Raw genomic sequence first — 16,282 nt, forward strand, 5'->3', positions numbered from 1 at the left:
ACCACTTTTTTAGGACTGAGTACAAGTACCGATACTATTTTTCAAGTAGTCGCCGATACCGAATACCGATACTTTTTTTTAAAATGTGTCCCAAAATGCAGCCATGTTCACCCCATATATGCAGCCATGTCCCCCACATATGCAGCCATGTCCCCCCCATATCCAGCCATGTCCCCCCATATGCAGCCATGTCCCCCCATATGCAGCCATGTCCCCCCATATCCAGCCATGTCCCCCCATATGCAGCCATGTCCCCCCATATGCAGCCTTACCTACATGCTGCCGCGCCGCCGCTTGGTTAATACGGGCGGGGAACATTACAGCTTTCATTTGAATAGCTGTAGCGTTTTGCGCCGCGCTGCGTATAGACACTCCCCCTTGCTCGGGATTGGACAGTTCACCCGAGCAAGGGGGAGTGTCTATACGTGGCGCGACGGGAAACACTACAGCTATTCAAATGAAAGCTGTAATGTTCCCCGCCCGTATTACCCAAGCGGCGGAGGCAGCGGGGATGCGGCGGGATTCGACGTAGCGGCAGCGGGGGGGGGGGGGGTTTCTTTAAATACTCGGAATCGGTCCCGATATCGGTATCGGGACAACCCTACTTATTTTAGATCTGTCCCTGATATGTCCGAAACCGGCATGCTTTTGATGTGAAAATCCTGGCGTGGTGGCCATCTGTAAGCCCAGGGGCCCCATAATCTTCTATTGCCCCGGGGGCCCCATGAGTTGTCAGTCCGCCCCTGCCTTGTTTACATAGGCATCTCCGCGTTCTGCAGCTCCGTGACGCGATCGTGGGACACCGACGTACATCGGGTCCCGCGGGCGCGGTCACGGAGCTCGTGGCTCGTATATCGTGGTTAGATGGTCGGCAAGTGGTTGAATACAATTGTAGTGTTAAGGCGGCTGAAGTCATCTTTGTTTTGGTTAAAAGGAAGGTGTGGTGTTCCTGTATATTTCTTTACCAGCGGTCCTAAATGTACAGCTGACCCAGGAATATTTTTTGCATGGCTCCGCCCTTGAAGCTACTTATTTGTTCTCCCAAGAAAAGTAATCAACGGGTCCCTGTGATAGAAGACGGTGAACACTTACCTCTCCAAACTTCTCTGACTCCCACACTCACAGCCTCCATAAAGTCTTTAACACTCAACACTTCTGGGAAAATTGGGTGCCTCCCCCCCCCCTCCCCCGCAGGCCGTATTTCCTTCCTCCGACTTCTACCTCACTATGGGAGTGTTGGATTCCCTGCATCCCCTGCTATGGGTTGTGGATGGATGGTTGGATGGAACAGGGGTGGACTGACAACTCCTGGGGCCCCCCGGGCAATAAAAGATTATGGGGCCCCTGGGCTTACAGATGGCCACCAAGCCAGGAGGCGGGGCAGCTAAAATCTCGGGATTTTCACATCAAAAGCATGTCGGTTTCGGACATATCAGGGACAGATCTAAAAAAAACATAGATTTTTACATACTGTCCCTGGTTTTACTGAGCCTGGCAACCCTGATGGGGCCCCCTAGTGGCATGGGACCCTCGGGCAGTGCCCAAGTGACTCAATGGTCAGTCCGCCCCTGGGATGGAATAATGAATTCATGAATGAATGAATGAATGAATGAATGGATGGATGGTTGGATGGATATGTGAATATGGACATGATGAACTAAATAAATGGATGGATGGATGGATGGATGATTGGATAGAAGAATAAGTAAAATAATGAATATATGGAAGATTGGATGAATGGTTGGAGAGATGTGTATGTGGATATGGATATGATGGACTGGATGCGTGGATGAATAATTGGATGGAAGAATGGATGAATGAATGGATAGATGGTTGGATGGATATGTGGATATGGATATGATGAACTGGGTAAATGGATGATTGAATGAATGAAAAAATTGAAGAATGAATGGATGGAAGAATGAATGAATGGATGGATGGTTGGAAAGATGAGTACGTGGATATGGATGAGGACTGGATATGTGGATGGTTAATTGGATGGATGGATGAATGGAAGAATGGATAGATGGTTGGATCGATATGTGGATATGGATATCATGAATTGGATGATTGGATGAATGAAAAAATGGAAGAATGATGGATGAATGGATGGATGGTTGGAGAGATGGGTATGTGGATATGGATATGATGGACTGGATATGTGGATGAATGATTGTATGGATGATTGGATGGAAGAATAGATGAATGGATGGATGGTTGGATGGATATGTGGATATAGATATGATGAACTTGGTGGATGGATGATTGAATGAATGAAAAAATTGAAGAATGAATGGATGGATGGTTGGAAAGATGAGTACGTGGATATGGATGAGGACTGGATATGTAGATGAATGATTGGATGGATGGAAGAATGGATGAATGGATAGATGGTTGGATCGATATGTGGATATGGATATGATGAATTGGATGATTGGATGAATGAAAAATGGAAGAATGAATGGATGGATGGATGAATGGATGGATGGTTGGAGAGATGGGTATGTGGATATAGATATGATGGACTGGATATATGGATGAATGATTGGATGAATGGATAGATGGTTGGATGGATATGTGGATATGGAAATTATGAACTTGGTGGATGGATGATTGGATGAATGAAAAAATTGAAGAATGAATGGATGGATGGTTGGAAAGATGAGTACCTGGATATGGATGAGGACTGGATATGTGGATGAATGATTGGATGGATGGAAGAATGGATGAATGGATAGATGGTTCGATGGGTATGTGGATATGGATATGATGAATTGGATGATTGAATGAATGAAAAAATTGAAGAATGGATGGATGGTTGGAAAGATGAGTACCTGGATATGGATGAGGACTGGATATGTGGATGAATGATTGGATGATTGGATGATTGGATGGATGGATGAATGGATAGATGGTTGGATCGATATGTGGATATGGATATGATGAATTGGATGAATGAAAAAATGGAAGAATGAATGGATGGATGAATGGATGGTTGGAGAGATTGGTATGTGGATATGGATAAGATGGACTTGATCTATGGAGGGCTGAATGGATGGATAGATGATTGGGTGAATGGATGGACAGATAATTGAATGGATGTGTGATTAATAGATGGATTAATGGATGTAAGAACGGATGGATAATTGAATGGGTGGGTGGATGGGTGAATGGATGGATGGGTGGGTGGGTGGATTGATGACTATGTGGATATCAAAAGGATGTAATGGATATCTGGATGGATGAATAGATGATTGGATGGATGGAATAATGAATGAATGGTTGGATGGGTATGTGGATATGGACATGATGAACTGAATAAATGGATGGATGATTGGATGGTGTTGCAATATATGTTGTAATATGTTGGCCGATTTGTGTGGGATATTATATATATATACACATGTTGTATTATTATAAGTCCAAAATTGACCAGGCCAGATTTCAGTTGACATTTGGTACCTGTTAAGATAATTACATGTTACACATCAAAAGAGGCTTGTCGATTGTCAATAGGCAAAGAGACAGGATGATTCTATTTTACACATCAAACCTGTACTCAGGCCACATGTAATCTAATTAGGAAGCTTATTAGTATGCAAGAATGGAAAATTAGGAATAGGTGATGATTGAAGCCGTCTCCGGCTGGGGTCATTATCTGTTACTCTGAAAGACAGGATGTAGATCAAAGACGGTCAATCAAATTGCTCAGCCATTCAGTGAATAGGGAATATAATCCTGGAGGTGAGTCTTGTCACTGGGAATATTCTCTGTATATTCTCTGTATGAATAAGGCACAGGTCTAGAAGGGATCAGAATATTCTCTGTGTATTCTCTGGGTATGGCACAGGTCTAGAGCTGATCTAGTCAGATGGAACTTTGAATTACTCTGTTGGATTTGTATCATCTGTGGAATTTGGACTTTATTCTGTATTGGAAGTCAAATAAATGCACTCTCTGGAGAGCCTGGTGTGTTGCTGCGGAACAACATAATTTATAGTCATCATACTAATACCTAAATATTAGGGCTGTTACTGATCAAAATTTTCGTGTTCGATTAATCAATTCTTTTTTTAATCGATTAATCTACTAATTTCGATTAATTATAACATACATAAAGATCCAACTACTTTTAGCTGATCTCCTTGCAGGCTGATTCCCAGTGCAGCTACCAACCACTGGAAAATGGATAGCAGGATACAAAAAACACACAAAGGCAGCGCTCGATGGGAATAGCATTAAAACTTTTATAGTCTTCAAGTAGGTAACAAAATAAATATTGCACTGGAGATAAAATCGATGTAGCTACATAACCTGTAAAAATGGTGGGAGTAATACCAAACGGTAGCAAAAGCAGTCATAAAAACATGTAAAGTATGATACTGGTATAAAAATGTGTACAACAATGCCACTGCTGAATCCAGATGAGGAGGGGTTAACATCAGTCCGTTGGCATGTAGATGTCCCGTGAAGGGAACTATCACAACCACCAGTGGATGGCTGTAGAATCCCAGGTTGATAGAGGGAAGTGATAGAGGGAAGTGTAACAGCCCTTGCGTGTGGCAGATAGTAAGGTCCCGCCGGCATGCAGATATGAAGACACGGCAAGCACCGCCGGTCTCCGTGACATCACCGGATCTCCGACGGAACTCCCTGAAGGCCCGGAAGCCGGCGGAGAGGTGAGTACCAATCAAAAGAATTTTGATTGATCAAAAAAAAATTGATCGATCAAAAAAAAATTGATCGATCAAAAAAATTAAAGATTAATCGATGAATTAATAGTTAATTTCCACAGCCCTACTAAATATCAATTATCTAACCGGACTACACTATATATGACTTCACTACAGATGGAAGAATAAATACAAGAATGAATAGATAGAAGATTGGATGAATGGTTGGAGAGATGGGTATGTGGATATGGATATAATGAACTGGGTGGATGGATGATTGGATGAATGAAAAAATGGAAGAATGAATGGATGGATGGAAGAATGAATGGATGGTTGGAGAGATGGGTACATGGATATGGATATGATGGACTTGATCTATGGAGGGCTGGATGGATGGATAGATGATTGGGTGAATGGATGGACGGATAATTGAATGGATGTGTGATTAATAGATGGATTAATGGATGTAAAAACGGATGGATGGATAAATTAATGGATGGATAGCTGATTGGATGGATAATTGAATGAATGGATGGAAGAATGGATGGATGGAAAGGTGGTTGGATTGATGGTTATGTGGATATCAAAATGATGTAATGGAGATATATATGGAAGGATGGATGATTGGATAGATGGATATGATGGATTGGATATTTGTCTAGATCAGGGGTCTCCAAACTTTGTAAGCAAAGGGCCAATTTACCATCCTTTAGGCTTTAGGGGGGCCGGACTGTGGCCAGTGGGAGTAGAAAATGCCCCATCATTTGTTTTAATGGGAGAATTAGTACCCTATTGTTGGTATCAATGGGAGAAATAGTACCCCATTGTTGGTGTAGGTAGGGGGAATGGTACCCCATGATTGGTGTCAGTTGGTGAAATAGTGCCCCAAGGGCCAGATGAATGCAAGCAAAGGGCCACCACATCTGGCCCCCGGGCCGCAGTTTGGAGACCACTGGTCTAGATGGATGGAAGTTGCTTTGTATCTGTCAGTGGAAGGATTGCCTCAGTGTTTATTTTTCACTCTTCTTATCCAAAAATAGTTCAATTTTGGAGAAAGTTTCCCATGGAAAAGGTTATTTAATCAATCTGACTAAATCTGACATTTCATCACATGGTTGTTGTCCATCTGGGAGGAGGAGGCAGAACGCTGAGCCGGTAATAAATCCTTCATCCAAAGGGAACCAACTCTCTAAACTTCACGTATTTCAATCCTCGTCATTCTAATAACATTAAGTCCCCCCCCCTTCCCTGTTACCCAACCCCCCCCCCTCCCCAGTTTGAAGAAGTAGAATGTCCTACAGGCCTCTCCCATGCCGGTGATGTAATTGCTACTTGTTTTTATACTCAGCTTCCAGTTGAACAATATTCCTCATATTTTCCTTGGCCGCCAGTTTCTGTTTTTTTTACCAGAATACAAAGTTCAGGTTCCGAATTTCTCTTTTGTTCAAGTCGTTTTTTTTTTTTTTTTTCTGCTCCAAAATGAAAACGTCATGAACCGAAAGGGAAGCATTCTCATAGCTGAGGGGGAAAAAAAGGGAAAAAAAAACTTGCAAGGGCTAAAAGAAATGTTACGACATCTGAAAAAAGTTGGACGTTTTTGGGAGATTTTCGTCTCGCTAAGTTGGCAGGAAGGTTCGCTGTGAGATTCCTGTCATCGGCCGTGTTCTCTCTAATGCTTGTTTACAACGTTGTTTGATATGGAAGCCAAAGGGCCAGCTGAGAACTCCGAGAGGAAAAATATTAGTCATCCGTGGACAGCGTTCGGGGAGAAAGACAAAAATGTCATGTTTTGGTAACGGATCCGACTAATATTGATAAAAAAAAAAAAACAGAGAGGGAAGAACCAAGCCAAGATGGCTGATTTAATCCCCAAGAGATGTTGGAGGAGATTTTCCAGGTAAGGGTGCTTAGTCTGCAATCACGGGATTAGGGTTAAGAGGAGAGAAGTGGCAGCCATGGTTTCGCAATGTTATCCTTCTGGAGGAAAGTCACGTGACGACACCGATTCATGTTTCCAGTAACAGGCTAATGCGGAGAAGAATGCAGAGGTAATGGGAAGTCTTCCCCTTGGAGGATAGTCATGGCTCCAATACTAACAAGGATAGTCATGGCTCCAATACTAACAATTCTTCTCTTCTTTTCTTTCAGCCTTTGTGAAGCACATCCTGGATGGCTAAATAGGTAAGATGAACGCTGCTGACTGGGAACACCCAATAAATTGAATTATCTTTTGACCAATTCCAGCAAAAGTTCACGCTCTGCCTGTCTCTCCATTGAGTTCAATCCGAAGTAACCAGATTTCATGATGTCGGTTCACCAAAATCAGAAACATGGGAATTTCTAGCTGGTAACGCACACTGAAGAGGACACTTTTCCTTGTTAAAATTAAGTGATAATTTGCCCTCTCCCTCTCCCCTTCATCTCCTTTACCTCTCCCTCTCCCTCTCATCTCCTTTACCTCTCCCTCTCCCCTTCATCTCCTTTACCTCTCCCTCTCCCATTCGTCTCCTTTACCTCTCCCTATCCTCTCCCTCTCCGCTTCCTCTCCTTTACCTCTCCCTCTCCCCTTCCTCTCCTTTACCTCTGCCTCTCCCCTTCATCTCTTTTACCTCTCCCTATCCTCTCCCTCTCCCCTTCATCTCCTTTACCTCTCCCTCTCCCCTTCATCTCCTTTACCTCTCCCTCTCCCCTTCATCTCCTTTACTTCCCCCTATCCTCTCCCTCTCCCCTTCATCTCCTTTACCTCTCCCTCTCCTCCTATCCCCTTCATCTCCTTTACCTCTCCCTATCCTCTCCCTCTCATCTTCATCTCCTTTACCTCTCCCTCTCCGCTTCATCTCCTTTACCTCTCCCTCTCCCCTTCATCTCCTTTACTTCCCCCTATCCTCTCCCTCTCCCCTTCATCTCCTTTACCTCTCCCTCTCCTCCTATCCCCTTCATCTCTTTTACCTCTCCCTATCCTCTCCCTCTCATCTTCATCTCCTTTACCTCTCCCTCTCCGCTTCATCTCTTTTACCTCTCCCTCTCCCCTTCATCTCCTTTACCTCTCATTATCCTTTCCCTCTCCCCTTCATCTCCTTTACCTCTCCCTATCCTCTCCCTCTCCCCTCCATCTCCTTAACTTCTCCCTCTCCCCTTCATCTCCTTTACCTCTCATTATCCTCTCCCTCTCCCCTTCATCTTTTACCTCTCCCTCTCCCCTTCATCTCCTTTACCTCTCCCTATCCTCTCCCTCTCCCCTTAATCTCCTTTACCTCTCCCTCTCCTCTTAATTTCCTTTACCTCTTCCTCTCCCCTTCATCTCCTCTCCCTCTCCCCTTCGTCTTCTTTACTTCTCCTTCTCCCCTTCATCTCCTTTACCTCTCCCCTTCATCTTTTACCTCCCTCTCCCCTTAATCTCCTTTACCTCTCCCTCTCCTATTCATTTCCTTTATCGCTCCCTCTCCTCTTCATCTACTTTACCTCTCCCTCTCCTCTTCATCTCCTTTACCTCTCCCTCTCCTCTACATCTACTTTACCTCTCCCTCTCCCCTTCATCTACTTTACCTCTCCCTGTCCTCTTCATCTACCTTACCTCTCCCTGTCCTCTTCATCTCCTATACCTCTCCCTGTCCTCTCCCCTTTATCTCCTTTACTTCTCCCTCTCCTCTTCATCTACTTTTTACCTCTCCCTATTCTCACCCTCTCCCCTTCATCTACTTTACCTATCTTCTCAACCTTTCCCTCTCCCTCTTTCTTTCATCTTCTTTAGGTCTCCTACCCTTCTCCTCTCCCTCTCTCCTTCATCTCATTTACCTCTCCTCATCCTCTCCCTATCTCCTTCATCCCCTTTACCTCTCCTCTCCTTCATCTACTTTACCTCTCCCTCTTTGTCTCCATGTCCCCTCTTCTGCCTTTCCCTCTTTCCTTCATCTTCTTTAGGTATCCTCCCCTTCTCATCTCCCTATCTCCTTCATCTCCTTTACCTCTCCTCTCCCTCTCCCTCTACGCTTCATCTCCTTTACCCCTCCCGGTCTCCTTCATCTCTTTTAATTCTCCTCATTCTATCCCCTTCATCGCCCTTACTTCTCTTTGTCTTCTTGTACTCTCCTTTTCCTCTCCCCCTCATCTCATTTACCTCTCCTCTCCCTCTCTTTTTCCTTTACCTCTCCCTTTCATCATCTTCATAGTCTCTTCCGCTTCTCTACTCCTCCTTTTTTTCTTCACCTCTATATGTTCCTCCATCTCTCTTATATTCATCTCTTTACATTTTTATCTTTTCTCTCCCCTCTTCTGCCCCCACTCTATTCCCTCTCTCCTCAATTGTCTAAAGCCTCCCCTTCCCTTCTAGATATTTCTCTTCTTGGCATCTCCTCTCATTTATTTCTGTTCCCACTCCTCTTTCCCCTTTTTTTTACTCCCCTGCTCCTCTACCCTTCTCACCCCAAACAAATCTTCCCCTTTCCCCATCTTTACCTCTCTTCACCTCCACTCTCCCTTCTCCATCTGCTCACCTCCCCCTTTTTCACTCCCACTGTCCTCTCTTCAGTTCTCTTCTCTTATTTTCCCTCTTATCTCCTCTCTACTACCAGTTCTCTTATCCCTTTCCCACTAAAATGACCTCCATACTCCCCTCTCCTCTGCATTCCCCATTCCAATCCACTCCTTTCCTCCCCTTCATCCCTCCCTCCCCTTTCCTAATTTTCCCTCCTCCCCTCTACATTTCTCTCCTTATTCCCTATACTGCTCTCTCCTCCCCTTTCTACTTTTCTTCTCTTCCCCTCTCCTAAACTCCACTCTTCTGCACTCTACTCTCAACCCTTCTCCTCTCCGCCCACTTTACAGTCCTGTTGTCTTCTTCCATACCTTCTCCTTCCCTCCTCCTCTCTCCTCTCCTACTCTCTCTCCTTCCTCTTTCCCCCTCCCCTCTCCTTTTCTCTTCTCCCCTTTCCTCTCCTCTTCTCCCCTTTCCTCTCCTCTTCTCCCCTTTCCTCTCCTCTTCTCCCCTCATCTCCTTTACTTGACTCTTCTACCCTCTCCTCTTCTACCCATTCTCCCTTTCATTTCTTTATCCCCTCTCCTTTCCATTCCTCCTCTCTTTTCCTCTCCTCTCCTCTCTTGCCTCTCCTCCCCCTCTCCTCTTCTCTCTTTTCCTTTCCTCTCCTCCCCTCTTTTCCTTTCCTCTCCTCCCCTCGTCTCCTTTACATGACTCTCCTACCCTCTCCTCTTCTACCCAGTCTCCCTCTCCTTTCTTTATCCCCTCTCATTTCCATTCCTCCTCTCTTTTCCTCTCCTTCCCTCTTCTCCTTCACTTTACTTTCCTGCCCTTTTCTCTCCCTCTTCTTTCCCCCTTCCTCTTCCTCTTCTCTCCCTCTTCCTATTCTCTCCTCTTCACTTCTCTTCAGTTCTCTTCTCTCCACTCTCCCTCCTCTCTCTCCCTTCCCTCTTCTCTTCTCTTTCCCTCTCTCTCCATCCCATCTTCTCTCCTTCCTCTTTCCCCCTCCCCTCTCCTTTTCTCTTCTCCCCTCTCCTCTCCTCTCCTCCCCTCATCTCCTTTACTTGACTCCCCTACCCTCTCCTCTTCTACCCAGTCTCCCTCTCATTTCTTTATCCCCTATCCTTTCCATTCCTCCTCTCTTTTCCTCTCCTCTCTTTTCCTCTCCTCCCCCCCTCTCCTCTTCTCTCTTTTCCTTTCCTCTCCTCCCCTCGTCTCCTTTACATGACTCTCCTACCCTCTCCTCTTCTACCCAATCTCCCTCTCCTTTCTTTATCCCTTCTCATTTCCATTCCTCCTCTCTTTTCCTATCCTTCCCTCTTCTACTTCACTCTACTTTCCTGCCCTCTTCTCTCCCTCTTCTTTTCTCTTCTCTCCCCCTTCCTCTTCCTCTTCTCTCCCTCTTCTCTCCTCTTCACTTCTCTTCTCTTCACTTCTCTCCTCTCCTCTCCAATCTCCTATCCTCTCTTTCTCTTTTTTTTCCCTTGCCTTGATGAGGAGTTCAAAGATTGGGCAGAAGACGTGTCAGTAGGTGTCTAAAAATATATTTGTTTCCAGCTTAAAAAAGAAACTTGGTTGCAGAATTCTGTTTTTTTCTCTTTTTCCTCAGCATAATAAAAATAGTTACATAACCGACCATAAGAGAAATACTTTAACCACAGAAAGCTCATTTATAATGTTTTATACATCAATTAAAGCCTCAGTGTTGACATGTGAGGAATATTTCAAACTCAATAATATCATAAAATGACGACATTTACGACTGAGATCCGCCCATTGTCTCTTAGCATCCAATCAGATACTCTGAAGTTTTATCCAAATTACCCATAAAATACATACTTAATAACATAATTTCATACATTTACCCGAAAACATAGAATATTGAAACACACTATACAATATCTGGATAGATATGGTGCAATAGAAGTTCAATACTCTCTTTATTTATAATCCCAGGTCTGGAATAGAACGCAGAGCATTGGCATTTATCCCTCTATTTTTTTTTTATTATTATTATTTTATTTCTTTTTTATCCTCTTTGCCTCCTTCTCTATTCCTCTCCCTTCTTCCTTTTGTTTTTGCTTTTGTTTTGGTAAAAATAAAAAAAAATGCTCTATAAGCAGAGATATTAATATTATATTTGCTGCTTCTTTGAGTTGTTTCTTTTTCTTTCTGTAAGAGCTAAAATTCCTGTTTTATATATATATATATATATATATATATATATATATATATATATATATATATATATATATATATATATATATATTTGTGTTTGAAACAGCAATAGAAAGTGTAACAGTCAGGGGTTAACACCGTTTACGATATTCCATTCCACCAACCCAAGACAGCTTATCCGACAATCGAGCAGACACGATCCATATGGATTTTCCCAGAATAACGAGACACAAGCTCTGTTCTCTGGTTCCAAACGAATGAATACTTTAATGGTAAACTCAGCTCTCTTTATACAGATAGAAACCAAATATGGACAATGACTCAACTCCTCCCACCACATGACACAAGGAACTTCAATACACATTCCGTTAGATAATGACATTCAGATAATCTACATGAACTAATTACTAATTATTACCCAGACATTCTGACTCCGCGATAAGCTATTCTCACCTGCTACACAATCCATATTCCTTTAGTGAACATAAGTCTGACGTCTGACCTTTAGAGGGTCCTAGGTCACAACACATATTATCATCAATAGAACTTCACACAATGAAAGGTTCTTGAGAGGCAGACTTAATTAGCACAATAGACAATAGAAAGCAATCACAGCAAGCTTTAATCACTACAGCCAGGTAGACTTAATTAGCACCTCAACAGTCTATGTACCACATTGAATGAGTCACTCTCCTATTGACATCATGACTTTTAGAGTGTGTTAATTCACAACACATATTAGCATCAATAGAACTTTCACACAATACAGGGTTAGTTAGCATAGCACCATGAAATATCTTAGGAGCCAGGCTTAATTAACACAATAGACAATAGAATTCAATCACAGCAAGCTTTCATCACTACAGCCATGTAGCTGGAGGCGATTAACATCAATTAACATCTTTACAGTAGCAGACTTAATTAGCACATCAACAGTCTATGTTCCACATTGAAGGAGTCACTCTCCTATTGACCTGTTGGGGTCAGAATTAACAACTTGTAATATTTCAAGATATCCTGCAATACATGAATTATCATTACTGTCCCATCTCATGTAATTCATGATATCATTTCTCAGTCATCCTATGCCCCTATTGGACATAGGATGACCCTAGACACAAAAGTCATTAGTGAAGCTGGCACAGGAGTACCCTGCATCCTTCAAAAGTCTCTGGGTATCACGGGCCATTCCGTTACAGAAAGTAATTTTTATTTTATTTTTTAATGGATGTTAGGATGAATGGACATGGAAGATAGTAGGATAAATGATGAAATGTATTTTGTTTTAATGATAAAGTAACTAATAGATATTCATCAAGATTCTGTATATCGAATAATTAATGGGAATAATGTATATTGCAATAGAATCTTGGATAAATTTAACATTTTTTGTATTTGAGAAAAAGATTAATAAAAAAATAAAGTAATTAAATAAAAAAGAATATTGACACTAGGGCTGCAACTAACGATTATTTTCATAATCGATTAGTTGGCCAATTATTGTTTTGATTAATCAAATTTAATCGGATAATAGCCTAAAAAAAAAAAAATTTGCATTTTTTTTTTTTGGGCCTATTTGTTGTTGGGCAGATTACAAACCACAAATTCCCGCAAAAACACATTTCATGCTTTTCTGCAGCTTCTCCATTGAAGTATATTGAACCAAAATAAATAAATAATAGCACCGTTTTGCGTTAAAAAGTCCCCGCCCTTTCCAAATACGCAGCAGCGGGGAAAAAAAATCACGGATGTGAACGTGTCCCATAGGCAGGGCAGAACTTAGGGTGGTGGGGGCCCCTGGGCTTGAGTCACTTTGGGACCCTACCTTCTATACAGTATGAAACACGGGTGTGGTTCATGCAAAATAGTGGGCGTGGCTCAATGGACGTGGCTCTGAAGGGGGTGTGGTTAGTCTGAGATGAATGAGGGATGGAGGGAGAAATAAAGAGGGAGAGAAGGAGGGAAAGAAGGAGAGAGAGAGAGAGATGGAGGGACAGCAGGCACAGAGCGTGCCGTGGCTCAGTGGATGGGAAGCGCATGCGCTGAAGAAATAATCAAAGAAAAAAGTAAGGAGATTTTAACAGGCAAGAGCCCCCTATTGGACGGGGCCCATGGGCTTGAGGCCAGTCAAGCCCAATGGTAAGTCCGGCCCTGCCCATAGGAAAACATGTAAACGAACTGTAGTGTGTTTCTGCAAAAAGCACCAAAAAACACAGAGGTGTGACCCCGGCCTGAGATGTTTAGTAACATAATGGGGGGGTTAAAAAAACTAAAATAAGTACAAAAAGAGCAAATAATCGCTAGTGTAAGGGGTTCATTTTTTTTTACTGTGGGACAGTGAAAGTAATATTTACAGGAGAGATTTGTAGGGCTAATTTTAGTTTTTTTAACCCCATTATGTTACTGGCCGATTTATCGATTATGAAAATTGTAATGGATTAATTTCATAATCGATTAGTTGTTTCGGCCCTGATTGACATACTGTAGGTCAGTAGGGATGTGTGAGGTGTGATTTAAAGAGGGGGTTCTCCCATAAATGTTTTTTTACCCTTAGATACCCTTAGATGGATGCTCATTTAGTCTAGGGGAATGGGCTAGTTGTTTTAAAATCCGAGCAGTACTTACCGTTGTAGAGGGCGATCATGTCCGCCACTTCCGGGTATGGGCTGCGGGAGCGGGCTTTCCTTCTTGATTGACAGGCTTCCGAAAGGCTTCCGAGGGTCGCATCCATCGCGTCACTAGTAGCCGAAAGAAGCCAAACGTCGGTGCGGCTCAATACTGCGCCTGCGCACCGACGTTCGGCTACTTTCGGAAAATCGTGACGCGATGGATGCGACCGTCGGAAGCCTGTCGGAAGACTGTCAATCAAGAAGGAACGCCCAGTCCCGCAGCCCATACCCGGAAGTGGCGGAGAAGATCGCTCTCTAAAAAGGTAAGTACGGCTTAGATTTTAAAACAACTAGCCGATTCCCCTAGACAAAATGAGCATCCATCTAAGGGGAAAAATAGCAATTTAGCGGTGAACCTCCGCTTTAAGCAGAAATTAAAAATGTTGCTTGTTGAGCTAAGTTTGTTAGCAAAATCTTCTTTTATTTTTTTTTGGATTAGGGGATTAGGGTACTTTGCTTTCTCAAATTTAGCGATCTTTGTCATTTTGGTTTAAGTCCTTCTTTTATGTGTATTTTATTATTGTTTGTGTACCGCCAACTTTCATTTTTTATTTTACTTGTGTCTAATTTTCTGTAAAAATAGAGGTGAAATAATGAGGCTAATGAGGGGCCATTTGTTACATTGTATAAAAAAAGTAATACAAAAACAAAGAACATGATTAAAAATACATAATTCATGTGTACAACCAATATAGTGTTATTTGGCGTCTATTTTTTTTTTTCAGCACATATTTTTTTGTGTATAGAACATTTATAATGACTTTCTTTATTAAGTCTTCCATTGCCAACATTACCCTCACCTCACTTTTTGGATTTTACCAAATGGAAATGGACATGATGAAAGGCATTTGGTATACATGTCTTCTAGTTTATCTACTGTATATCCTTCTATTTTTCTCTCTGTTTATCTATATCTTTCTATTTCTCTCTCTGTTTATCTATATCTTTATATTTCTCTCTCTGTTTATCTATATCTTTCTATTTCTCTCTCTGATTATCTATATCTTTATATTTCTCTCTCTGTTTATCTATATCTTTCTATTTCTCTCTCTGATTATCTATATCCTTCTATTTCTCTCTCTGATTATCTATATCTTTATATTTCTCTCTCTGTTTATCTATATCTTTCTATTTCTCTCTCTGTTTATCTATATCTTTCTATTTCTCTCTCTGTTTATCTATATCTTTCTATTTCTCTCTCTGATTATCTATATCTTTATATTTCTCTCTCTGTTTATCTATATCTTTCTATTTCTCTCTCTGATTATCTATATCCTTCTATTTCTCTCTCTGTTTATCTATATCTTTATATTTCTCTCTCTGTTTATCTATATCTTTCTTTTTCTTTATCTGTTTATCTAATCATTTATTTATATATTTTTTTATTCTTTTAAGTTCTCCTGCAGTACTTCATCACAAACTCATTAAATGAAATGACAGCCTTCATCTTCAGACTGGATCTTTCAATCAAAAATCCTCCAAAATGTGTAACGTTCCCATCCCGGAGTGACAACTTCCTACCAAAAAGTCAAGATTTTTCGACTCAAGCAGGACTGTGCGTTGCCCATATATTTTTGTTATACTTAACAACATAGAACTTTGTACAAAGTGTAGCCAATAAAGCTTTTCTGATGGCCTTCATTGTCTAGGAGTCTTCGTTGTCTTCTTTGAAGTTGTACAAACATCTCCCTTCCAGATCCCTTCTGTTCTCGAGTTTTTCATGTTCTATCACCTGCCAGACTCTGTTGAGTTGTCGAAAAGGTTAAATTGGATATAGGGATGAGACGAGCAGACGTGGGTTCGGCTAAACATGAGCACCAAATCCGAACCCCTTTAAAATTCAATATTAACCACTAGAGGCCCGAGATTCAGTCAAATGACGGCTACAGCGCGGGCCTGAAAATCCGGGAGGACGTCAATAGACATCGTCCCCTTTGCACGCGCGCTGTGATCACAGAGTCACTGAGACTCGGTGGATCACAGATCCGTGTAAGGGGCTGGTCCCGGCTCCTTACCATGTGATGAGCTGTCAGCCAATGACAGCTGATCACATGATGTAAACAAAGAATCTGTAATCGTTTTTTTTTCTCTCCTCACGCTGACAGTGTGAGGAGAAAATAAAGCCGATCACCGGCTTGTTTACAAGGGACATCCGTCCCGAAGAGGAAGGAGGCACATCTGCCTCCTCTGTGCCCAAAGATACCGCCTGCCAGTGCCACCTGCCATTGCCACCTGTCAATGCCCACAGTGCCACCTATCAATGCCCCCAAGTGCCAACTATCAATGCC

At 42.3% G+C, this 16,282-nt stretch overlaps 1 protein-coding gene across 1 annotated transcript in view; it reads left to right on the forward strand.

The window, feature by feature from the left end:
* Positions 1 to 15,635, forward strand: part of MYL3 (myosin light chain 3) — a 68,012-nt gene extending 52,377 nt beyond the window's left edge. Inside the window, exons 6-7 of the mRNA XM_040355214.1 lie at positions 6,822 to 6,854; positions 15,390 to 15,635. Coding sequence (XP_040211148.1) covers positions 6,822 to 6,850 — 29 coding nt within the window. The 3' untranslated portion in view covers positions 6,851 to 6,854; positions 15,390 to 15,635. The remainder of the gene's footprint in view (positions 1 to 6,821; positions 6,855 to 15,389) is intronic.
* The last annotated feature ends 647 nt before the right edge of the window (positions 15,636 to 16,282 follow it).

This window comes from Rana temporaria, chromosome 5, assembly GCF_905171775.1.
Source record: "Rana temporaria chromosome 5, aRanTem1.1, whole genome shotgun sequence".
NCBI lineage: Eukaryota > Metazoa > Chordata > Amphibia > Anura > Ranidae > Rana > Rana temporaria.